This window comes from Rhinoderma darwinii, chromosome 2 (assembly GCF_050947455.1).
Source record: "Rhinoderma darwinii isolate aRhiDar2 chromosome 2, aRhiDar2.hap1, whole genome shotgun sequence".
In the NCBI taxonomy this organism is placed as follows: Eukaryota; Metazoa; Chordata; class Amphibia; order Anura; family Rhinodermatidae; genus Rhinoderma; species Rhinoderma darwinii.
The window spans coordinates 117,393,469-117,419,148 of record NC_134688.1 but is presented as its reverse complement, the minus strand read 5'-3'; the positions used below and the strand labels follow the sequence as shown (position 1 = coordinate 117,419,148).

The window sequence follows — 25,680 nt, the reverse complement described above, 5'->3', positions numbered from 1 at the left end:
CTCTTTAAGCTTGTTCACCTATTAATCAAATCAACTAGACACATGAGGTGAAAAGCTGATGATCATAAAACTTAACGACGATCAAACACTTTGACAAAAGTTAGGGTATGTTCACACGCTGACTCAAAAACGTCTCAAAATACGGAGCTATTTTCAAGGGAAAACAGCTCCTGATTTTCAGACGTTTTTGAAGCCACTCGTGGTTTTCGATGTGTTTTTAACGGCCGTTTTTGGAGCTATTTTCAATAGAGTATATGAAAAACGTCCCAAGAAGTTACCTGCACTTCTTTTTCGTGGCCGTTTTTCAAAACGGCCGCGTAAAAAAACGGCCCGTCGGAACAGAACACCGTTTTTCAATGGGCAGATATTTGGAGGTGTTCTGCTTCCGATATTTTGGCCTTTTTTCGGGCGTTTACAGCCCGAAAAACGGCCGAAAATATGCCGTGTGAACGTACCCTTAGAGATAACATTAGACTAAATAGGAAGACAGGAAAGCAGAGTACCATAAAATAAAAGTTTCAGCGTTTTGAAATGCAGGTACAGCAGAGATGTAGTTAATGCAGGAATGGAATGGATTATATACCATAAAATAAAAGTTTCAACGGACAAAAGTAGCACTACTTTTGACAGGACGGACGAACGGAACCGTCAAAACAACTGAAGTGTGCATGGCGCCAGAGAAGCGAATGTGTCAGGGTGCTAACAGTTAAAAAAACAGATAGCACCCTGAAGAAAATAACTGAAGTGGGCATGAGGCCTAAGGCCTCATTCACACAGCAGGGTTTCCCGGCCGGGTGCCGGCCGTTCATAAATCGGCCGGCACCCGGCTGCATTAGGAATAATAGACCCCTAATGGGGCTATTCACACGACCGATTTTTTGATGGCCGGGAAAACCGGCCGTCAAAAAATAGGACATGCTCTATCTTCGCCCGGGTACCCGGCCGCCCGGCTCTCATAGAAGTCTATGGGGCCGGGTAATACACGGCCATCACCGGGATGTGTCCCGAGTGATGGCCGGGTTTTCCGGAGCTTGCGCTCTATCTCCTCCTCCTCACAGCGCAGAGTGCGAGGAGGAGTAGTTAATGCCATTCTGACGAATGGCATCGCTGTACACTGTGTGGCAGGGCCGGGGTGTACAGCAGGTGGAAGGGAGCGCTGCGCTGGCTCCCTTCCCCTGCTTGTTTTAAAAGCACCCTGGCCCGGCGACACCTTCGATGGCGCCGCTAGCAGCTGCAGCTGCTGCTGCTGCGGCTGCTACTACTGTAGCGACGCCACTATAGCAGAGCGGGGAGGTATCTCCCCGCTCTGCTATGTGCTAGCCGCACTTTAGCTCCTTGAAGGAGCGGAATCTCCGTGTTTTCGGGGATTCCGCTCCTGGACAGAGCGCTGAGGTCACTGTCCGGATCTGCCCGGCCCGGCACGGATGCAAAACTTAATGCAAACCGGCCGGGCAAAATGGCCGATTTTACCGGCCGACACTCGGGCTCGGGAACGACCCGGTCGTGCGAATCCCGCCTACGGCTGGGCTCACACTGCATTTTAATTTGCGTACAAAAAAGCAGTGTGAACCCAGCCTAAGAACATCTCCTAATCTGCATTCACGTTTTCAAAAAGTGCAGTTTATATGTAAACACAATAATAAGCCTTCTTTATAAAAACTGCCTGACCAGAAAACTGGCCTTATTGCCCATAGCAACCAATCAGAGCTCAGCTTTTATTTGTTAAACTGCTCTTGAAAAATAAAAGCTGCACTTTGATTGGTTGCTGTGGGCAGTTCTGATGAATTCTACTTAATTAGTGACCAAAACCCTGAAAATAATTCAGCCTATCATATATTGGTCACTTTTTAGCAGTTGCTATGATATTACGATCAAAAACTTGTTGACACATTGACTTGTATCTATGTATGCTTAGTGTCAGGAAGTTGTATGGGTAACTACAACTCAGGGGCACTACATAGAGGTTACTTTAAAGCAGGGGTCACAAACTCGGCCGGGTATGTGAGCCACATATAGAAAAAATGGGAAGTTGACGGGCGGCATTACTTTCAAATTTGATACAATACATAATTATTGTTAATCAATTAGTTATTTGAACTACTATAACACTATATTACTATAATAATAACAACACTATATTACTATAATAATACCATAATAAACTGAGAGAAAAAGAAGTCATATCGCCACAAAAATGGAATATAAAAATAACAAGATTTTATTAGGACATACAATACAAAAATATTATGGATAAAATTCAAAGATGGATCCGAATAAAAGAAGGGAAAAGCAGTGCGGTATTTCCAAAATATTGAAGGATTGGGATATAAAGCCCACTATGAATACACAGAATCTAGTACAAAAACACTCCCTAGTGTGAATCACACGTAACAGCATCTAATTAATATATTATCTGTACATATAGTAAACTAGTAATGACAAGCAGCGAAATTTGAGAATTAAATCATAACACCAAGTTAATACAAATAGCTCTAATGCTTGTTACATTACTCGAAACCAGTGTTCAAGTGTCTCTATATGGTTAGCACTTGGCAGAGGTAGGTAAAGAAAATCTGAACCAAAATGCCAAAGTAAGGATAGAACTGTCAGAGACGCAGACCAGTGTGCTTGGTCCGTGTGAAATCACATTATGTCAAGTGTAAGAAGTGTGGTAGTGGGCTTACCCATTAAGATAAATGTAGTAGAGTCCCGCACTGTCAGCCTGAAAGGTGTTGCGCCCCGACGCGCGTTTCGCCGATATGGCTTCCTCAGGGGGTAATGTATTGTGAGGTACGATGTCGAGCCTTATATGTGGTTCCATTAATCAAAAAAGTGTGTAGTTCCGGTGTCGGTCCTCACGTTCTGGTCTATGGCGCATGCGCGGGAACCTGGCCAGAGCCGCGAGATCCCCGTCCCCTGTTCGTCACGCTCCCACTGCGCCTGCGTGCCCCCGGGGACGCGTGTCCATGGGAACAAAGCAAGCGCAGTGCGAACGTATAGACGACAGAGGAGCGGGGCGAGGCTCCAAGGTTCAACTACGGCATTCGCAAACCCCAGGACGTATGGGAATGTTCAAGTGCGTATATAAACATGTGTAATTATAAGAGAGTGTGAGTGTGATCGACAGTAAGAAAAAAGATGAGAATGTGTTGATGTTTATACCGTAAGTATCAGATGAGAAGGTGAATCAGGAAAATACAAAAATTGAAGCATGTGAGACATAGAATGACAAAGGTGATGTGATGTGACCAGTATAATCGATATCGATCATTAGGACTGGTGATAGATACAGGTGCAAATAAATATGAAATAGTAGGGTATGATAATGCAAAAAATTAGATATAGATAGGATAGTAAATTAATAGGAAAAATAAAAAAAAACCAAAAAAAAAAACCAAAAGAAACGGGGGAGGGGAAGGGGGGGGGAAAAAAGGGGGGTGGGGGAAAGGAGAATGGAGTGGACAACTAATACTAGGGAAAACAAAAATAATACACGTGAAAAAATAAGATCATGAATAACATGAAAATACGACGCATATAATATATATATATTATTGCGAGCAGTGAACAACAACAACAAGCAACAAACAGTATGATGAATTATTATGACATGATGAATTATTAAGTGTCAGCAAGTGACAATCAAATGAAAATACAAAATAAATCTAAGTCACATACATAATTAAAAAAAGTATATGATATAGTATAACTCAGTGAACAAAAGTTGAATAGATGAACAATTCCAGTGGATAGGTTCATTGTCCAGAGGGGTTGATTGATGTATCATAGATATAACTCCATGATATTTCAGTGGAACAACGCTCAAAAAATCGCTCGATCAAAACACAATACTGCAGAAAAAGAACAGGCATTAATAACTATTAAAAACACATAAAAACTAAAAAGGAAAGGTTACTGTAAGAGGGATTTATAGGCAAAGTCATATTGCGTACCAACCAGGTAGCATGGATCTTACAAAAAAGCTGAGAAACTTAAATTTTCATTGAGCCCATGTGGGGTCATGGTGCCCAATGTAATGATCCACCTGCACTCTTTTTGTGCTAGTACTTTTTTGATGTCCCCCCCTCTCACACCGCAATGGATACGGTCGATGCCCCTAACTCGAAAGGTTCTAGGGTCACATCCATGTTTAAGTTTAAAATGTTTTGGGATGGTTTTTAAAGTCGTCAGGTCCACTACATCTCTTGCTGCGGATATGTCCCGTACATGTTCCCTTACCCTTAACTTTAGTTGTCTCGAGGTTAGGCCCACATAGACCATAGGGCAGTCGCATGTAGCATAGTATATCACGTGAGTGGTGCTACACGAGATATACTGCAAGATTTTAAAACGTCTGTCCGTCTTTACGGAATCAAAGTGTGTGGTCCGCAGGATATTTGGGCAAGCTATGCAATCACCACAGGGAAAGCAGCCCTGGGCGGGGCCCCTAGCCGAAAAAGGATTCTGTCGTTTAGGGACATAATGGCTCTGTATAAGGATGTCCCTCAGGTTCCTGCTTCTTCTTGCAGTCATTTGGGGATATGGGGGTAGAGCTGTAGTCAGTGTTGATTCCAGCTGTAAAATGGGCCAGTGTTTTTCCAGGATTTCTCTCATTCGTTGCCACTGATTATTGTGAGTCGAGATAAATCTGATCACATCAGGTATTTTTTCTTTCTGTTTTGGGAGTGGTGGGTAGAGTAATTCTCTCCGTGCCACCCTCCTAGCCCGATTATAGCCCTGTTTAATACAGCGATGGCTGTACCCTCTTTCTTTAAACCGTTCCTTTAGCTCTTGAGCCTGATTTTCGAAACTGGAGTCCGAGGAACAGATCCGCCTCATCCTCAGAAACTGACCAACCGGGACAGCTTTGACTGTAGAATAGGGGCCCCGCCCAGGGCTGCTTTCCCTGTGGTGATTGCATAGCTTGCCCAAATATCCTGCGGACCACACACTTTGATTCCGTAAAGACGGACAGACGTTTTAAAATCTTGCAGTATATCTCGTGTAGCACCACTCACGTGATATACTATGCTACATGCGACTGCCCTATGGTCTATGTGGGCCTAACCTCGAGACAACTAAAGTTAAGGGTAAGGGAACATGTACGGGACATATCCGCAGCAAGAGATGTAGTGGACCTGACGACTTTAAAAACCATCCCAAAACATTTTAAACTTAAACATGGATGTGACCCTAGAACCTTTCGAGTTAGGGGCATCGACCGTATCCATTGCGGTGTGAGAGGGGGGACATCAAAAAAGTACTAGCACAAAAAGAGTGCAGGTGGATCATTACATTGGGCACCATGACCCCACATGGGCTCAATGAAAATTTAAGTTTCTCAGCTTTTTTGTAAGATCCATGCTACCTGGTTGGTACGCAATATGACTTTGCCTATAAATCCCTCTTACAGTAACCTTTCCTTTTTAGTTTTTATGTGTTTTTAATAGTTATTAATGCCTGTTCTTTTTCTGCAGTATTGTGTTTTGATCGAGCGATTTTTTGAGCGTTGTTCCACTGAAATATCATGGAGTTATATCTATGATACATCAATCAACCCCTCTGGACAATGAACCTATCCACTGGAATTGTTCATCTATTCAACTTTTGTTCACTGAGTTATACTATATCATATACTTTTTTTAATTATGTATGTGACTTAGATTTATTTTGTATTTTCATTTGATTGTCACTTGCTGACACTTAATAATTCATCATGTCATAATAATTCATCATACTGTTTGTTGCTTGTTGTTGTTGTTCACTGCTCGCAATAATATATATATATTATATGCGTCGTATTTTCATGTTATTCATGATCTTATTTTTTCACGTGTATTATTTTTGTTTTCCCTAGTATTAGTTGTCCACTCCATTCTCCTTTCCCCCACCCCCCTTTTTTCCCCCCCCCCTTCCCCTCCCCCGTTTCTTTTTGTTTTTTTTTTTTGTTTTTTTTTATTTTTCCTATTAATTTACTATCCTATCTATATCTAATTTTTTGCATTATCATACCCTACTATTTCATATTTATTTGCACCTGTATCTATCACCAGTCCTAATGATCGATATCGATTATACTGGTCACATCACATCACCTTTGTCATTCTATGTCTCACATGCTTCAATTTTTGTATTTTCCTGATTCACCTTCTCATCTGATACTTACGGTATAAACATCAACACATTCTCATCTTTTTTCTTACTGTCGATCACACTCACACTCTCTTATAATTACACATGTTTATATACGCACTTGAACATTCCCATACGTCCTGGGGTTTGCGAATGCCGTAGTTGAACCTTGGAGCCTCGCCCCGCTCCTCTGTCGTCTATACGTTCGCACTGCGCTTGCTTTGTTCCCATGGACACGCGTCCCCGGGGGCACGCAGGCGCAGTGGGAGCGTGACGAACAGGGGACGGGGATCTCGCGGCTCTGGCCAGGTTCCCGCGCATGCGCCATAGACCAGAACGTGAGGACCGACACCGGAACTACACACTTTTTTGATTAATGGAACCACATATAAGGCTCGACATCGTACCTCACAATACATTACCCCCTGAGGAAGCCATATCGGCGAAACGCGCGTCGGGGCGCAACACCTTTCAGGCTGACAGTGCGGGACTCTACTACATTTATCTTAATGGGTAAGCCCACTACCACACTTCTTACACTTGACATAATGTGATTTCACACGGACCAAGCACACTGGTCTGCGTCTCTGACAGTTCTATCCTTACTTTGGCATTTTGGTTCAGATTTTCTTTACCTACCTCTGCCAAGTGCTAACCATATAGAGACACTTGAACACTGGTTTCGAGTAATGTAACAAGCATTAGAGCTATTTGTATTAACTTGGTGTTATGATTTAATTCTCAAATTTCGCTGCTTGTCATTACTAGTTTACTATATGTACAGATAATATATTAATTAGATGCTGTTACGTGTGATTCACACTAGGGAGTGTTTTTGTACTAGATTCTGTGTATTCATAGTGGGCTTTATATCCCAATCCTTCAATATTTTGGAAATACCGCACTGCTTTTCCCTTCTTTTATTCGGATCCATCTTTGAATTTTATCCATAATATTTTTGTATTGTATGTCCTAATAAAATCTTGTTATTTTTATATTCCATTTTTGTGGCGATATGACTTCTTTTTCTCTCAGTTTATTATGATTATATGAAGTTTTGCTGTGTTACTTACATTTTGGGGCGCTCTGGATACTTGCTTGTGGCGCCTAACGCTTCACCCAACCTGGTAAGTCCTTATATTGAAATTACTATAATAATACCGCTAGTTTTAAAATTTGAGAGAATTCTCCACGTGCTTATTTCAACAATCCAGTTTTCCAGTTTAAGTGTCGCTGTCCGGCGGCTCAGTTGGCAGCGTTTGACAGACACACATGTCATGATTGGGCAGCCCCTTTTTAGATAGTGCCACAGAGTCCTCTGTAGATAATGCCACAGTGCCCCCTGTAGATAATGCCACAGTGCCCTCTGTAGATAAGGCAACACACCCCTAGATAATTCCACAGTGTCTTCTGTAGATACTGCCACACACCCATTTGTAGATAATGCCACAGTGCCCTCTGCAGATGCTGCCACAGTGCCCTCTGCAGATGCTGCCACAGTGCCTTCTGCAGATAATGCCACACACAATCCAAGTAGATAGCTCCATTGGGGCTCCCTCTAGGCTGGGGATTCCTCTGCTTTTGGAGCCCCTGACATCACTGTCCATACACAGTGACGTCAGGGGATCCTCCTAGATCGGAATGTGATGTCAGGGGCAACCCCGGAGCCAGTGTCCCGGAGCAGAGTATAGGCTCTGCGCCGGAATTCTGGGGAAGCCACTGACATCATATGGACAGTGATGTGGGGGGCTTGCCCAGAGCCGGAGTCCCAGAGCAGAGCCACTCTGCCTGGGATTCCAGCTCTGCTCCTGACATCACTGTCCATATATGGACATGGAAGTCAGGGGCAACCCCAGAGCTGGAGTCCCGGGCAGAGCGCTAGTAGGCTCTTCCTGGGACTCCAGCTGTGCTCCTGACATCACTGGGACTCCTGCTCTGGGGAAGCCCCTGACATCACTGTCGATGTATGGACAGCAATGTCAGAGGCTTCCCCCAGATTCCCGGAGCAGAGCCTATACTAGCACTCTGCCTGGGACTCCAGCTATGGGGAAGCCCCAGACATCGCTGTCCATATGTGGACAGCGATGTCAGGGGATTACACATTGTCCCGGAGCAGAGCCTATACAAGCGCTCTGCCCGGGACTCCGCTCTGGGGAAGCCCCAAACATCGCTGTCCATATGTGGACAGCGATGTCAGGGAATTCCACAGAGTCCCGGAGCAGAGACTATACTAGCTAGCGCTCTGCCCGGCACTCCGCTCTGGGGAAGACCCTGACAACACTGTCCATACATGGACAGCGATGTCAGGGAATTCCACAGAGTCCCGGAACAGAGCCTGTACTAGCAGCTCTGTGTCCCGCGGGACGCAGATGACAGCCCAAGGGGCCGCATGCGGCCCGCAGGCCGTGTGCTTGAGACGCCTGCTTTAAAGTCTATAGTAAAGTATAAGACCGCCTACAGACATTGGTGGATATTTACTACAGTGTCTGGGTCTAGACGAAAAATGTGCCAAAATTTTTACAAAATTTGTCACAATTTGGATGTTTTCAACTCACTAGACATTTTCTTTAAAATTGTCTTGAGGAGTTAGGGCATGTTCACACGCACTGTTTTCAAACATAATTCGGGCGTTTTGCGCCTCGAATTACGGCTGAAAAAACGGCTCCATTACGCCTACAAACATCTGCCCATTGGGTTTTACGGTGTTCTGTTCCCACCTGGTGTAATTTTACGCGTCGCTGTCAAAATACGGCACGTAAAAATATGCCCGCAAAAAAGAAGTGCATGTCACTTCTTGGGACGTTTCATTGACTCCATTGAAAAACAGCTCCAATAACGGCTGTAAAATACGCCGCAAAAAACTTTAGTTGCTGCAAAAACGTCTGAAAAGCAGGAGCTGTTTTTGCCTGAAAACAGCTCCGTATTTTCAGAAGTTTTTGGTCACTGCGTGTGAACATACCCTAAGGCCTTATTCACACGAACGTGTTATACGTCCGTGATACATGCGTGATTTTCACGCACGTCACACGGACCTATGTTGGTGAATGGGGCCGTTCAGACTGTCAGTGATTTTCACGGAGCGTATGTGCACTGCGTAAAACTCACAACATGTCCTATACTTGCCCGTGTTTCGCGCAGCACGCACCCATTGAAGTGAATAGGTGCATGCAAATCGCGCACGGCACACCGCAGCACTACCGGGTGACACGCGTGATTCGCTCGCTACAGCTGGTAAAGCAGAGAAGGGAAAATCCCCTCCTTCTTTACTGTGTTATCACATAAAAAGGGAGTGTCATAATGATGCTGGCTGCGTGAAAATCACGCAGCCACGCACCATATACACATGTCACACTGAACTTTTGCACGCGTAAAATGCAGCGTTTTTTGCGTGCGCAAAGCGGACACGTTCGTGTGAATATGGCCTAAGCCTGTGGAAGGGTCAGCTTCTTGTCTTCCTGTATCTAACCCTATACAAGCTGTTATGAAGCATGACAGCTTGATAACATGATATTTTCACTCATTAATGATATTTTCACTCAAAAAAGTCTCTGTGGTCCCTCTTTGATACAAGATTTCAGAAAAAAGATTTGAGAAGAAAGACAATATCTCCAATGTACGAATTAAATGCTGCCTGGAGTAGGCAGGCCCCGTAAGGGTATGTTCACACTGCTTATTTACGGGAGTTTTTTGTGCCGTAAACGGCCGAAAAATCGGTAGCAGAACGCCTCCAAACAGCTGCCCATTGATTTCAATGGGAAAAACGGTGTCCTGTTCTGACGGGCCGTTTTTTTTTACACTGCCATTTTTCATTGACGCAGCGAAAAACACGAGTTGCTAAAAAAACGGCTGAAAATCAGGAGCTGTTTTCTCTTGAAAACAGCTCCGTATTTTCAGACGTTTTTTTAGTAAGCGTGTGAACATACCCTAATAGGCGCTTCACTCATTAACATTATCATTGGTAAATGCCATATCCACAAGAGAGCACAGAGGGGTCTGGGGGGTAAAGAGTGTTATGGAAGGTGCTTGGTACACAAGAGGGTGACCAGTATACTAGGAGAAGAGCTGTAATTGTCATGTCACATAGACCTCTACAGGCCACTGTTATTAGCATGGCTGACCAATGAAAAATAAAAATGGTGTAACTGCAATTTTTGGCGAAATTATACACTACCGTTCAAAAGTTTGGGGTCACCCAGACAATTTTGTGTTTTCCATGAAAACTCACACTTATATTTATCAAATGAGTTGCAAAATGACTAGAAAATATATTCAAGACATTGACAAGGTTAGAAATAATGATTTTTATTTGAAATAATAATTTTCTCCTTCAAACTTTGCTTTCGTCAAAGAATGCTCCATTTGCAGCAATTACAGCATTGCAGACCTTTGGCATTCTAGCTTTTAATTTGCTGAGGTAATCGGGAGAAATTTCACCCCATGCAGCCAGAAGCCCCTCCCACAAGTTGGATTGGCTTGATGGGCACTTATTGCGTACCATACGGTCAAGCTGCTCCCACAACAGCTCTATGGGGTTGAGATCTGGTGACTGCGCTGGCCACTCCATTACAGATAGAATACCAGCTGCCTGCTTCTTCCCTAAATAGTTCTTTCATAATTTGGAGGTGTGCTTTGGGTCATTGTCCTTTTGTAGGATGAAATTGGCTCCAATCAAGCGCTGTCCACAGGGTATGGCATGGCGTTGCAAAATGGAGTAATAGCGTTCCTTATTCAAAATCCCTTTTACCTTGTAAAAATCTCCTACTTTACCAGCACCAAAGCAACCTCAGACCATCACATTACCTCCACCATGCTTGACAGATGGCGTCAGGCACTCTTCCAGCATCTTTTCAGTTCTTCTGTGTGATCCAAACACCTCAAACTTCAATTCGTCTGTCCATAACACTTTTTTCCAATCTTTCTCTGTCCAATGTCTGTGTGCTTTTGCCCATATTAATCTTTTCCTTTTATTAGCCAGTCTCAGATATGGCTTTTTCTTTTCCACTCTGCCCTGAAGGCCAGCATCCCGGAGTCGCCTCTTCACTGTAGACGTTGACACTGGCGTTTTGCGGGTACTATTTAATGAAGCTGCCAGTTGAAGACCTGTGAGGCGTCTATTTCTTAAACTAGAGACTCTAATGTACTTGTCTTGTTGCTCAGTTGTGCAGCGGGGCCTCCCACTTCTCTTTCTACTCTGGTTAGAGTCTGTTTGTGCTGTCCTTTGAAGGGAGTAGTACACACCGTTGTAGGAAATCTTCAGTTTCTTGGCAATTTCTCACATGGAATAGCCTTCATTTCTAAGAACAAGAATAGACTGTCGAGTTTCACATGAAATCTCTCTTTTTCTAGCCATTTTGAGAGTTTAATCGAACCCACAAATGTAATGCTCCATATTCTCAACTAGCACAAAGGAAGGTCAGTTTTATAGCTTCTCTAAACAGCAAAACTGTTTACAGCGGTGCTAACATAATTGCACAAGGGTTTTCAAGTGTTCTCTAATCATCCATTAGCCTTCTAACACAGTTAGCAAACACAATGTACCATTAGAACACTGGAGTGATGGTTGCTGGAAATGGGCCTCTATACACCTATGTAGATATTGCATTAAAAACAGACGTTTGCAGCTAGAATAGTCATTTAGCACATTAAAAATGTATAGAGTGTATTTCTGATTAATTTAATGTTATCTTCATTGAAAAAAACTGTGCTTTTCTGGCAAAAATAAGGACATTTCTAAGTGACCCTAAACTTTTGAACGGTAGTGTATATGGAAAGGAAAAGGATCTCAGATACGATTTATTAGCAAGCCTTAATAGACACATTTCATTACTGTACTTTTATACTATGTTACTAAATCTGCCATGACTAATACTGTTAAGCCTGTATTCACATCACCGTCTGTGTTCCGTTGAGGGGTTCCGTCTGAGGTTTCCTTCGGGTTAACCCAACAGCGGAAAGGCAAATGGAAATCTCAGCTTCCATTTCCCTCACCATTGAACTCAATGGTGACGGAAACCTAGCTAATGATTTCAGTCTGCCACAGTTGTGACAGGGTTCCCTCATTTTGACGGAATCAATAGCACAGTCAACTGCGCTATTGGTTCCATCAAGAACAACGGAACCCTGTCACAACGGTGACAGGCGGAAACCATTAGCTACGTTTCCGTCACCATTGAGTTCAATGGTAAGGGAAATAGAAGCTTAACGGAAGGGCAACGGTGATGTGAACAGGCCCTAAGCCAGGCTTGGGACTCTAAAATTTACTAACACTTGAAAGTAACATGAAACGTGGAAAAGTCTGAAGAGCATGTTGTAAATCTTCATTATATTACAGGCCTGAAGTTATTACATTTTTAAAGAGTAGTGAAATTTCTTCGTAACTATAGCAACTAAATTCCTAAGATTCCTTTCCTGGAGACATAATGGCCTCATTTTAGGAATAACTTGTTTGAAACAAGGTCACAAGTCACATAGAAAATCCGTTGACTTAGGCCTGATTCACACGAATGTGTTAAACGTCCATGGGACGGCCATTGAAACAGCGGCCGTCCCACGGACCTATGTAATTCAATGTGGCCGTTCACACAGCCGTTGTTTAAACGGACCGTGTAAAGTGTCCGTGAGAAAATAGGACATGTCCGTTCTTTTCACGCATCACGCATCCCTCCATAGACTCTCAACTATGGGGAAATGCATGACATCGCGTCCCACAGCGCTGAGCACGGATGCACCTCGGACGTGAAAAACTGCAGTTTTTCACTTCCGAGATGTGCAGTGCTCATGTGTGAATCAGGCCTAAGAAGCATGATCTTACAGCCAAGAAAAACATATATAAAACAGTTTATATGTATACGTCTCCATAGGAATCCCACAGCTGCCCCATGTAGATATAACCAAAGGAAATCAGCATATTAACTAAGGGTACAGTCACACGTGGAGATTTTGTTGCAGAATTTTTTTGCGACTTAAAATCAGTTCCATTCATCTGAATGGAACTTGCTGAAATCCATCCACCTGCTGCAGAAACATCCACATTCAGATGTTAGGAAGTGATATTCAGTCACAGTAATTTCTGCAACAAATCTGTGTGTGCACATACACTTAGGGTATGTGCACACGCTAGCTGGCTTTTACGGCTGAAATGACAGACTGTTTTCAGGAGAAAACAGCTGCCTCGTTTCAGCCGTAATTTCTCCTCCTCGCATTTTGCGAGGCTTCTCTGACAGCCGTAAATTTTGAGCTGTGCTTCATTGAGTTCAATGAAGAACGGCTCAAATTACGTCTGAAAGAAGTGTCATGCACTTCTTTTGCCGAGGCTGTATTTTTACGCGTCGTCGTTTGACAGCTGTCAAACGACGACGCGTAAATGACAGGTTGTCTGCAGAGTACGTCGGCAAACCCATTCAAATGAATGGGCAGATGTTTGCCGACGTATTGTAGCCCTATTTTCAGACGTAAAACGAGGCATAATACGCCTCGTTTACGTCTGAAAATAGGTCGTGTGAACCCAGCCTAATAGTGAATCAGCTGTTTGTTTCTGCATACTTTCTTAGAGTATAGTTTTATACGTATAAAAATGAGGTAAGGAATGAATGGTTCAAGCGAACAAAATTGCCATCCCCATAGGTAAGATCAGTCACAATTTTAAAGTTATAAATAATAAGCATATTGTGCAGGACCTACATTATGCTGCAATATTGCCTAAGGGTATGTTCACACAGGTTGCATACACTGCATAAAACTACACAACGTATCCGACCTAGAACCCACAGGAAATTCCGTCTGAAAGACTGCACCAAATTGTGATGTCGATTTTTGGACAGAATTGCCGCTAGTGGAAAACAGAGAAGAAAAATTAAAATTAGTCAATACTTATCTTCACTGGCATTGCCATAGCAACGCGTCTCCCTAGTCCCCGTGCAGCCCGGCCTCCTGTGATGACGCTGCTGCCCATGTGACCGCTACAGCCTGTGATTGGTTGCAGCCATCATATGGGATGAAACGTCAGCCCAGGAGGCCCGCAGCAGGGGAAGCAGCTGGGGGAACAAGAAGCCGTTGCTATGACAATGCCAGGGAAGTAACTATAGACCTTTTTTTTTTTTATTGAATTTAAATTAGAAAAGGGTGTTGTTTTTTTCCAGATTTACGTATTTTGCGGCAGAATCGCAGCTTGGGGAAAAGAAACACAACAAAAGTGTCATGATTCCACAGCATAAATCCATATGCTGCAGATTCAAAATTTATTATGCAATTTTTGCAGATTGTTTAAATCTCATCCACTTTGCTCCTACTGTAATACGATGAGGATTTTTCACAATGAAATCCGTTACTGAAAATCGACAGCTCATCTGCCCAGTGTACACATACGCTTGGCCCGTCCACACGTAGCGGATTTTCCGTCCAGAATTGCAGACGGGAAAATACGCAGCGGAATAAAGTAGCAGCAAAGTGGGAGAGATTTAACAAATCTCATCCACACGCTGCATAAAAATTCAGAGCAGAAATAATTTTGGACCGCAGCATGTAAATTCCTGATGCGGAAAGTGGACTGAATTGCTGCGATTTTCAGAGGAGATGTCACCATCTCCCAACATTGAGAAACCGCCGCAAAATCCGCACCATTTTCTGCAGTCAAAAACGCAGGAAATGGTGCGTTTTTGCCGCAGTGGAAAGTCTGCTATTTTCTGCAGCAATTCTGTTACATGTGGACAAGCCCTTAAAGCGAATCAGCTGTTCCTTTCTGCTTACTTTCTGAGACAGAGCAGCATGGTCTGCCCGATATCCATGTTGCAAACTGTTTTCTTACTTCCTATGTCATGCAACTGATTTAAAGTAATTGAAAAAATTATTGACAAATTGATGAAAAAAAAGATGGATAACAAAAAATGTGAAGTCAGAAATAATTAGGATCCTTAATTTATTAAAAAAGTGTGAAGAGGTGTCAGGTGAATGTATGCCACCCATGCTTTGGAGATGTGACATAAGCGCAATATACACCCCTTGGTTTACTTCTACCATTTGTTTAAGGGCGTGTCCACACGTAACGTAATTGCTGCATACAATTTTTGCAGCAATTTCGTTGAAAGTAGCAGACATTCCGCTGCGGAAAACATGCACCATTCCCTGCGTTTTTTACTGCAGAAAATGGTGCCGATTTTGCTGTGTTTTTCGCAATGCTGAGAAATGGTGATATCTCCTCTAAAAAACTGAGCAATTCAATCCACTTCTCGCAGCAGGAATTGACATGCTGCAGTCGGAAAAATACGCACCGCAGGTCGATTTCTGGTCGGAATTTTGACTCAGTTTGTGGATGAGATTCCGCTACGCGTGGACAAGCCCAAACACTGCACTATGTAGCTATGTATATTGTAGACAGATTTTTAGTGTTTGGTTAATCTGAGGGTATGTTCACACGGCAAACAAATAACGGCTGTAAAATACGGAGCTGTTCTCAAGGGAAAACAGCTTTGATTTTCAGCCGTTTTTTATGCATCAAGCGTTTATTGATGCGTTTTTTACAGCCGTATTTGGAGCTGTTCTTTTATTGAGACAATGAAAAACGGCTTCAAAAACGGCTCAAGAAGTGACATGCACTTCTTTTTTACGGGGCGTTTTTTTATGCGCCCTTTTTAAAAACGGCCGCATAAAAAAACTCCCCGTGGGAACGAAACACCGTTTTTTTTCAATTGAGATCAATGGGCAGATGTTTGGAGACGTTCAGCACCCCGTATTTTCAGCCGTTTTTCGTTACGTTTACGGCCCGAAAAACGGCTGAAAATAAGCCGTGTGAACATACCCTAATTGCAAAATTGTAATTTCCATTCTGTAGTGAAAAATTCAGCTTGCACATCACATGTGTTTATCCTTTATCACTCTTGTACAGTTGTTTGACAATACAAACATTACACATTTGGTCATTAAAGTTAAGACTTAGAGCGGACACAATCCCTATGATTACCTTAATTGACTTCGTTTTCCTCTTCCGTCACAGCGGTGGGGGTTGTTAAAAAGATTACAGTATATAAAGGAGATGCAATAAATACCAGACCGATCATTACAAGCATACAGTATTTATTGCCATCAATCAAGTAGTAATGATGGCTTCAACTATCTAGTCTGTTATCATGGATGTCTATTATTAAAACAGGTGCAGTCTAAAGATGGTCATTGCCTAGGGGGCCCGAAGGGTCACCGACACCTTTATCACAAATCTGAAGCTGACTTTTTTTTTTTTAAATTTTCATTTCAAAATGTAATTTATTTTAATCCTTAGTCTCCGTTCACATCTGCGCTAGGGCTCCGTTCCGACGGAGCTTACCGTCGGAACGGAGCCCTGACAGACACAAACAGAAACCATAGGTTTACATTTCCGTCACCATTGAAATCAATGGATCAGGTGCCAATGGTTTCCGTTTGTGTCAGTTGTGTTAGGGTTCCGTCGTTTTGACGGAATCAATAGCATAGTCGACTATGGTATGGATTCCATCAAAACGACGGGACCCTTGCACAAATGAGACAAACGCAAACTATTTGTAAAGGATCTGCCAGACACAGCTTCTGTGTCGACACCCGTGCTTAATCGGGCTGCATCTGCTCCTAGGTCTGATAGAGTGACTCGATCTGCTACCACTCAGGCTGGTAGGCTGAGGAGTGGGAGAACCTATCACAGCCTGGCCAGACGGTTCTAGCTCCCGCCCTCGGTCTATTTATACCTTCATTTGCTGTGATTCTCTCTTGTTTCCTGGCTCTGCTGTTCCAGCTATTACTATTGACCTCTACTTCATATTGACCCTGGTTTTACTGACTACCCTCCTGCTCTGCGTTTGGTACCTCGTACACTCCTGGTTTGACTCGGCTTGTTCACTACTCTAGTTGCTCACGGTGTTGCCGTGGGCAACTGCCCCATTTCCCTTAGCTTCTGTGTACCCTTGTCTGTTTGTCTGTCGTGCACATATTGAGCATAGGGACCGTCGCCCAGTTGTACGCCGTCACCTAGGATGGGTCGTGCAAGTAGGCAGGGACTGAGTGGCGGGTAGATTAGGGCTCACCTGTCTGTCTCCCTACCCCGTCATTACACTATTGGCACCAGATCCGTCACCATTGAAATCAATGGTGATGGAAACGGAAACCTTTGGTTTTCGTTTGTGTCAGTCAGGGTCCAGTTCCGAAGGAAAGCTCCGATGGACCGGGACCCTGGCGCAGATGTGAACGAAGCTTTACTTAGGCTTTGTAATACTAGAATACAAGAGGCAGACAATATCTGAGGTTTTTATTAGACTGGTCAAGTCTGGTGACCAGGAACATACAAAAAGCTAAGAAAGCCCCGGAGTAAATACTAAAATTGGGCCCACTTGCTGTTTTTCACACCACATCCCTAACAACCTGGAAAAGAAGGACTTGGTGCTTGTTTGTTACTGGGCCACTCATCTCCTTTCCATGATTTTTGGGTGATTCCTCACACTAGTTTGCTTACATTGTAGTATGTAGTACACTGGAGAGGGAATGACTGTACAGGTTCTCACTACCAATTTAAATAAAGGATGCAGCCAATCTGGGTTGGTTTCATTTAGCATCCCCATGGACTGCCTCTACGGTACATATAACCTTGCTGGTGGCAAGTCTCCAGTTGCCTAAAAGCAACAGTATAATAAAAAAATGAAGCAGCAGTGATCAATGGGTATATTTAGCAGGTTATTATGGATTCACTATCTCAGATTAAATTTCATGTTGTACTGTAAAGAGGCGGAGGTATACAATATTCCCTGCGGTGTAAGGCCGGTTTCACACGAGCGTGTTTGGTCTGTGATATACCGTCCGCATGTCGACCGCATTTCCCGGACCGAACACAGTGCATTGAGCTGGGCTCCTAGGGTCATAGTTATCTATGATGCTAGGAGTCCCTGCCACACTGCGGGAAAACTGTCCCATACTGTAATCATATTTTCAGTATGGGACAATAGTTCCGCGGGGAGGCAAGGACACTTAGCGTCATAGATAACTATGACGCTAGGAGCCCGACTCTCTGCACTGTGTTCGGTCCGGGAAATTCGGCCGACATGTAGACCGTATATCACGGACCGAACACGCTCATGTGAATCTGGCCTTAGAGAGGATAATTTTCATTGGTAATTAAGTGAAGAGTAGGCTATATTCCCCAATTAGGCACGCTGCACATGGCCGTAACTGTGTGAACGATTCGTGATTACGGGCACGAACAGCCGCAAACTGTCACCCACATTTGCGGCCCGTGCCGCCATTATAAAGTATAGAAGCACGGTCTGCAAAGCAAAAAAAGATAGGACATGTCCTATTTTTTGCGGGTCATTTATATACGGGAAGGTGTTCGTGGGCCATAGAAATTAATGGATCTGTATTTTGATCCATTGGATCAAAATTAAAGTCGTGTGCATGGTGCCTAAGAGTGAAAAAAGGAAGGAAGGTTTTATTCCCACTTGTCCAGCATAGTAGTTTATTTTTACAGTTGTTGAGTGGAGAGGAGTAGGCAGTGGAGTCACATTATTATGACCACCAGCTAATATTCAGAGTAACCGCCATGTGCAGCATGGACAGCAGCTAGACGGGCTGGGAGTGACTGAAAAAGGTGCTGGTAGGTGGTCTCGGGTATCTGGAGCCATGCTGACTGCAGTGCATCCCACATTTGCTGGAGGGTGTGTGGGGGAGGATCCATAGAGCAAACAAGATGATCAAGGTGGTCCCACAGATGCTCAATTGGGTTCAAGTCTGGTGAATTAGGGGGCCAGGGAAGTACTTGGAAGTCTTGGTCGTGCTCTTCCAACCAATGTCGGACATTTCTAGCCGTGTTGCATGTTGTATTGTCGTACTGGAAGATTCCAGCTGCCCCATGGAAGATAAACAGCATGTATGGGTGAACGTTATCTGCAATGATGGATTCATACACAAATCGGTTGAGAGTGCTTTCCACATGGATGAGTGGGCCCAGACAATGCCATGAAAATATTCCCCAGATCAGAACGCTGCTGCCGCCACCAGCTTGTGTCCTTCCAGCAATGGTTGCAGGGTGTTTGTTCTCTGATGTTTCTCGCTTGACACGCCAACGTCCATCCTTTCGATTAAACAGAAAACCTGACTCATCAGAGAAGGCAACCCTTTGCCAATCATTGGGGTTCCAATTCCGATACTGCCATGCAAATTGAAGCCTTTTTTTCCCAATGCACCATTGTTAGCATAGGAGCAGTGACCATTCGTCTGTTACAAAGCCCCATACGCAGTACGGTTCGCTGTACTGTTGTTTTAGACACACGTGTGGTAGCCCCCTGGTTGATTTTCATAGTGAGCTGCTCCACTGTAGTGTGTCATTCGGCCCTCACGCACCTTCATAGCCAACGTTCACTTCTCACATCAATGGCACATGGTGCTCCGCAGTTTACCCGTCGGTTATTCCCAATGGTGCCATTTGTCCATTCACGATACACTCTCACCAGAGCAGCACTTGAACAGGTCACAAACTGCGATGTTCGAGCAATACTGCCACCATTGGCCCGAAAGCCAAGAATGGAGAGATGGAGAGATGGAGAGATGGAGAGATGGAGAGATGGAGAGATGGAGAGATGGAGAGATGGAGAGATGGAGAGATGGAGAGATGGAGAGATGGAGAGAGAGATGGAGAGAGAGAGATGGAGAGAGAGAGATGGAGATGGGGAGAGATGGAGATGGGGAGAGATGGAGAGAGATAGAGAGATAGAGAGATAGAGAGAGAGAGATGGAGAGAGGGGGAGAGAGAGAGATGGAGAGAGAGAGGGAGAGAGAGAGAGGGAGAGAGAGAGATGTAGAGAGATGGAGAGAGAGATAGAGAGATGGAGAGAGAGATAGAGAGATGGAGAGAGAGATAGAGAGATAGAGAGAGATGGAGAGAGAGAGAGAGATAGGGAGAGAGAGAGATAGGGAGAGAGAGGGAGAGAGAGAGAGGGAGAGAGAGAGGGAGAGAGATGGAGAGAGAGAGAGAGAGATGGAGAGAGAGAGATGGAGAGAGATGGAGAGAGAGATGGAGAGAGAGATGGAGAGAGAGAGAGATGGAGAGAGAGAGATGGAGAGAGAGATGGAGAGAGAGAGAGATGGAGAGAGAGAGATGGAGAGAGAGATGGAGAGAGAGATGGAGAGAGAGAGAGATGGAGAGAGAGAGAGATGGAGAGAGAGAGAGAGAAAATGGTAGGGCGGGCGGCACTGTGTGAGGGAATTTTAATCCCAGAAGGGTGCTCAGCTCACCAGGTTGACCTCCAAGCCTAGGTCGTAGCAGACTATAGCAAAGAGAGAGAACAGCGGCACTCCAAACGTTCGCTTAATCTAAATACATGTGTTCACCCATAGTGGACAGGCAACATTTAGATTCTGCACATCTCACAGGACTCGAATATGTCATAAATTGTGCCAAAATCTGGTGCATTTTAGCGCATTTCTTGTTAAAGAAGATGTTTGCCACAGTTTTTAAAAGTATTCTGAAAAGGAGTGTGGCTAAACTAAAAGAGGCATGGCTTAAGATACATGATTGTGTGCCAAAAAAACAGGCACAAATTTCCGTCACAAACTAACCCAAATCAATGGTGGTATATGAAGGAGAAAAGTGCCTAGGAGGTCAAGTAAGGGTATGTGCACACACACTAATTACGTCCGTAAGTGACGGACGTATTTCGGCCGCAAGTTCCGGACTGAACTCAGTGCAGGGAGCCGGGCTCCTAGCATCATACTTATGTACGATGCTAGGAGTCTCTGCCCCGCTGCAGGACAACTGTCCCGTACTGTAATCATGTTTTCAGTACGTGACAGTGGTCCTGCAGCGAGGCAGGGACTCCTAGCATCGTACATAAGTATGATGCTAGGAGCCCGGCTCCCTGCACTGTGTTCGGTCCGGGACTTGCGGCCGAAATACGTCCGTCACTTACGGACGTAATTAGTGTGTGTGCACATACCCTAAGACTCACCAAATTTATCATACATTTACCACTGTTCTGAATTTGGTGCATCTTCTGACTGCCTTGTTTAAAGAGGCTGTCACCACATTATAAGTGCCCTATCTCCTATATAAGGAGATCGGCGCTATAATGTAGGTGACAGTAATGCTTTTTATTTAGAAAAACCATCTATTTTAAACCACTTTATGAGCGATTTTTAGCTTTATGCTTTAGACCAAGTTGGCGTTGTACAGGAGTGTATGACGCTGACCAATCAGCGTCATACACTTCTCTCCATTCATTTACACTGCACTAGCGATATAGTTATATCGTTATCTGCAGCTACATACACACACACACACTAACATTACTGCAGTGTCCTGATAATGAATATACATCACTACCAGCCAGGATGTGATGTTTATTCAGAATCCTGACACGTCTGAATCTTTTCTGTGAGATTCCAGCAAGGCAAACTTAATCTCGTTTGAAATGACAGGTTACATCGTAATCTCGCGAGATTACGTTTGCCTTGCTGTAAATCTCACAGACGCTCCAGACGTGTCAGGATTCTGAATACACATCACGTCCAGGCTTGTAGTGATGTATATTCATTATCAGGACACTGCAGTAATGTTAGTGTTTGTGTATGTGGCTGCACATAGCGATATAACTATATCGCTAGTAAAGTGTAAATGAATGGAGAGAAGTGCATGACGCTGATTGGTCACTGATTGGTCAGCGTCATACACTCCCCTGTACAACGCCCACTTGGTCTAAAGTAAAAACACACCCAGTTGGGCATTAAGAAACTCATTAGCATAAAGCTAAAAATCGCTCATAAAGTGGTTTAAAATAGTTTTTCTAAATAAAAAGCATTACTGTCACCTACATTATAGCGCCCATCTCCTTATGTAGGAGATAGGGCACTTATAATGTGGTGACAGAGTCTCTTTAAGTTTACACTGTCTAAATCTTAGACTGCTTTAGTACATCTGCCCCAATGAGTCATCTTCAGACTACAAGTTCCTATGGCCCATGTGGCTGCTGTAAGGGGGGATTCAGACGAGCGCGATTTGCGCGCGTGCAGGCCGCGTATTTTCTGCGCATCACGCACAGCACTATAGAAGTCAATGAGGCAGTTCAAACAGTGCGTGATTATTGCGCAGCGTTTGTTCGCTGCGTACTATACGCGACAGGTTCAAAAACTCTGCGTATTTCACGCATCACGCACCCATTGAAGTCAATGGGTGCGTGAAAATCACGCATGTCATACGCTGGCAGCAGCTGCGAACGCGCGTTTTTCACGCAGGACACGTTGTCTCAATGCAAATGAGTTTGAACTAACTAGTTGAAACCAGCAGAAAAGCAGGAAGTTGGTTAGACAGCAGGTTTTGCAAAAGAGGCCACACCGTTTGCAAAAGCACCACAAGCACCTTGCAGGCATGCCTCGGCAGATGGATGTTGGGAAGCTCATTAGGTTAGTTCAGGAGCGGCCGGAGGTCTGGAACACCCATGCGGAGTCGTACCATGACCGCACATTGAAGGAGGCAGCATGGGAGCAGATAGCAGAGGCGCTATTTGAGCAGGAGTGGGCCGACAGCCGCACCCGTGACCGGCTACAAATTGGTGAGTGGATATCTGTGTGTCGCCATTGATGTGTATAATGACATCCATATTGGATATTGCGTCCCTGCTGAATAATTGCCTGTCATTGCCAACGTTTCGGTTCAGTGCCATCTTTATATATATAGTATCATCAACTTAGGCTTGTTCTTGTGTAGACGTGTGTTTAATAACACCAGTTTATACATGCACTGTCTGTGTGCGCACTCACATCTGCTGAGTTTAATCAATGATGTCTTCTTATTCATCATACAGTGGACGATGTAAAGAGACGGTGGCGCAGCTCGAGGGACCAGTTCCGTCGAGAACATGGATCCGGCGCCCGTAGCGGAGATGGTGGTCCCCAAAAACGGCGCTACATGTACTACGACCAGCTGTTGTTCCTGCGGGAAATAATGGACATGCGACCGTAAGTACTCGTTGTTGTCCCTTTGTGGCCACGTCACCCTCCAAACATGTTACATACCCCAAAACGCCTTTGTGTTTGCACATGACATTTGTTTCCTCAACTGACGTGTCCCCTATATTATAGAACTAGCGACACTCTGGATGCTTCAGAAGAGGAGGCACGGCCCCAGTGTAGCCAGGCGTCCCAATCCGCTGCTCCCCTGGTCGCCCTCACCCCGGAGGCCACTAGAGAGGATCCTGGTCCAGTCGCCTCAGCGCCTGAAGCAGGACAACCGGACCAAGTGGCACCTAGACAAGCAGCACCCCGCCGCAGACGTCCTGGTAACCCACCCGCAGCTGCACAGGTGGACGCCCGTGTTCTTGAGTACCTGCGCCGTGCAGCCGATGAGGACCAGCATGATTTTTTTTGCCGGAGCATGGCACCTTTGATGCGGCGGGTACCAGAGGATAGGTTGGTGCGGCTGCAAATAAATATGCTGTCGCTAATCGACTGTGCGACACCCCCGCTAAGTCCAGGCCGGTGCTTTACTTCTCTGGAGCACTGGCGTAGTGTATATATGCCCTCAGCGCGTGCCCATGTGCCAAGGCCCTCCCAACCTGCCCCCGTCTTCTCGCAGATGGCGCAATACCCTCCTGCCCCAAGATACCTCTCCCCTGCCCCAATGCCTGGGCCAGTCCATCACTTTCCTCAATACTCCATACCTGGGCCAAGTTTACAGGCTCACATGCAGCCTCAGGGTTACCACCCGCAGTATCAACCCCAATATGCTGTGCAGGAACAGGCTCCTCAGGGCCGGGGATAGCAGAGTGGTGCGGAACGGTCGGGTTACAGCTCGCCGACCCATGCCTATCAGAATCTTTAGGGGCTCTTTTTTTCTACCGACACATGTTAGAAATCGATGACATGCTAGGAATTTGTTGTATATGCATCATGTTGGTGCACTTTTTTGTTCGGGTATGTTTTCCCGCCTCTGTATTTATTTGGCTGATATGGCGAGTATGTGCCACAAACATGACTGCTACTAAAGTTCGATATTTTGAAGTTCTGTGTGGACAATCCTTTTGTTACCTTGCACACCTTTTCTACTGCCTCTACCGCTAGGAGGTGCTGTTGCCTTAGAGGTTGTGACGGTATTAGATTTCTCCACCACATCTTTGAGGTCTTCGTTGTTCGGAAGGGGTTTGGAATACCAGGAACTCAGCTGTAATTAGTATAGTTAGTGTTTGGCCAGAACTAACTTTACTCCCCCCGAAACGCTCACATACATATAGGCCAGGAAATACATAGTTTCCACAAGAGGATGTGATGTCCATGCATTCCTGCCGTCTAAAAAGGGTATTCCAAGCGCCTACCGAGCTTTAAGCTCGCAACCCACGTCAAGGGGCCTCAAGTTTTGCGAGTCCCTAACCCTCCCCCACACCCCCCCCCACCAAAAAAGGCCTTGAGGGATAAACAGACGTTCTCTCAAATAAGATTAACTTCACCACAACTCAAATGGCAGCGTTCTGGCAGGTTACTTCTCAAGCCTGCCTGGCAAAATACTCGGCAAATTGGTGGCGCACTCGCTGCCCACATGTCGGTGGCCGGCCAGGCCGAGCAGCCTGGCTCAGGCTGGTGGTGGGTGCAGATGTTCCCATATATTCCACATCATGAGCGGCATCATTGATGCGGGTAAAGTTGTGCAGCACAACACAGGCTTTGATCACGCATGTGACATTTGACGGCGACAATTGCATTGATGTCATCAGGACCCTCCACTTGCTGGTCATGATGCCAAAGGCACATTCCACGACTTTCCGTGCTCTGCATAGTCGCTGATTGAAAATGCGCCTACGGTTATCCATGCCCCTCCGCGCAAATGGCCGCATTACGTGTTTGCTGAGGGCAAAACCTTCATCTGCAACCATAACATAAGGAAGGGGTGGCCCGCTGGTGCCAGGGAGGATGCTAGGCTCGGGGACATCAAGTTGGTTGGACATTAGACGCTGTGCCATTCTAGATGAGCGAAAAATGCGTGCATCCGCCGAGCTGCCATAGGACCCGATGTCCACGATGGTAAAGCAGAAATTACAGTCCGACAAGGCAAGCAAAACTATTGAAAAATACTGCTTGTAATTGAAGTAGCGAGAGCCAGAGTGGGGCGGTTTCTGCACACGGATGTGCTTCCCATCGAGTGCACCAATACAGTTAGGAAATTGTGTGTCGCGTTCAAACTGCTGCGCTATGCGAAGCCAGTGTTGGGCCGTAGGCTGAGGGATCACGCTGCTCTTCAATCTCTGCCACAGGACCACACAGGTTGCTGGGACAATGCCGCAAATAGTGGAGACTCCAATTAGGAATTCAAAATGAAGGGCATGGTAGCTAATGCCGGTCGCCAAAAAACTACAGAAATTCATACAAGCAAAGCACAAAGAAAACATGTTAGTTTAGGACATTAAGGACATAAAATAAGGTGTAACCTGGCTCACAAAACTGCACATACCGTAACGTCAGAAGGAGACGCTCCTCGGGGGAAATACAGCGTCGCATGTTTGTGTTCTGATAGGTTATTCCAGGCCGAACCAGCTCCAGCAGCATATCAAAGGCATG

General features: G+C 44.9%; 1 protein-coding gene across 1 annotated transcript; it reads left to right on the top strand.

The window, feature by feature from the left end:
* Positions 1-22,238: 22,238 nt before the first annotated feature.
* On the top strand, positions 22,239-24,102 carry LOC142740790 (uncharacterized). The gene is made up of 3 exons (XM_075850214.1): positions 22,239-22,685; positions 22,938-23,091; positions 23,215-24,102. Exons 1-3 carry the CDS (start codon positions 22,502-22,504, stop codon positions 23,891-23,893), a joined length of 1,017 nt encoding a protein of 338 aa, XP_075706329.1. The 5' UTR covers positions 22,239-22,501; the 3' UTR covers positions 23,894-24,102.
* The last annotated feature ends 1,578 nt before the right edge of the window (positions 24,103-25,680 follow it).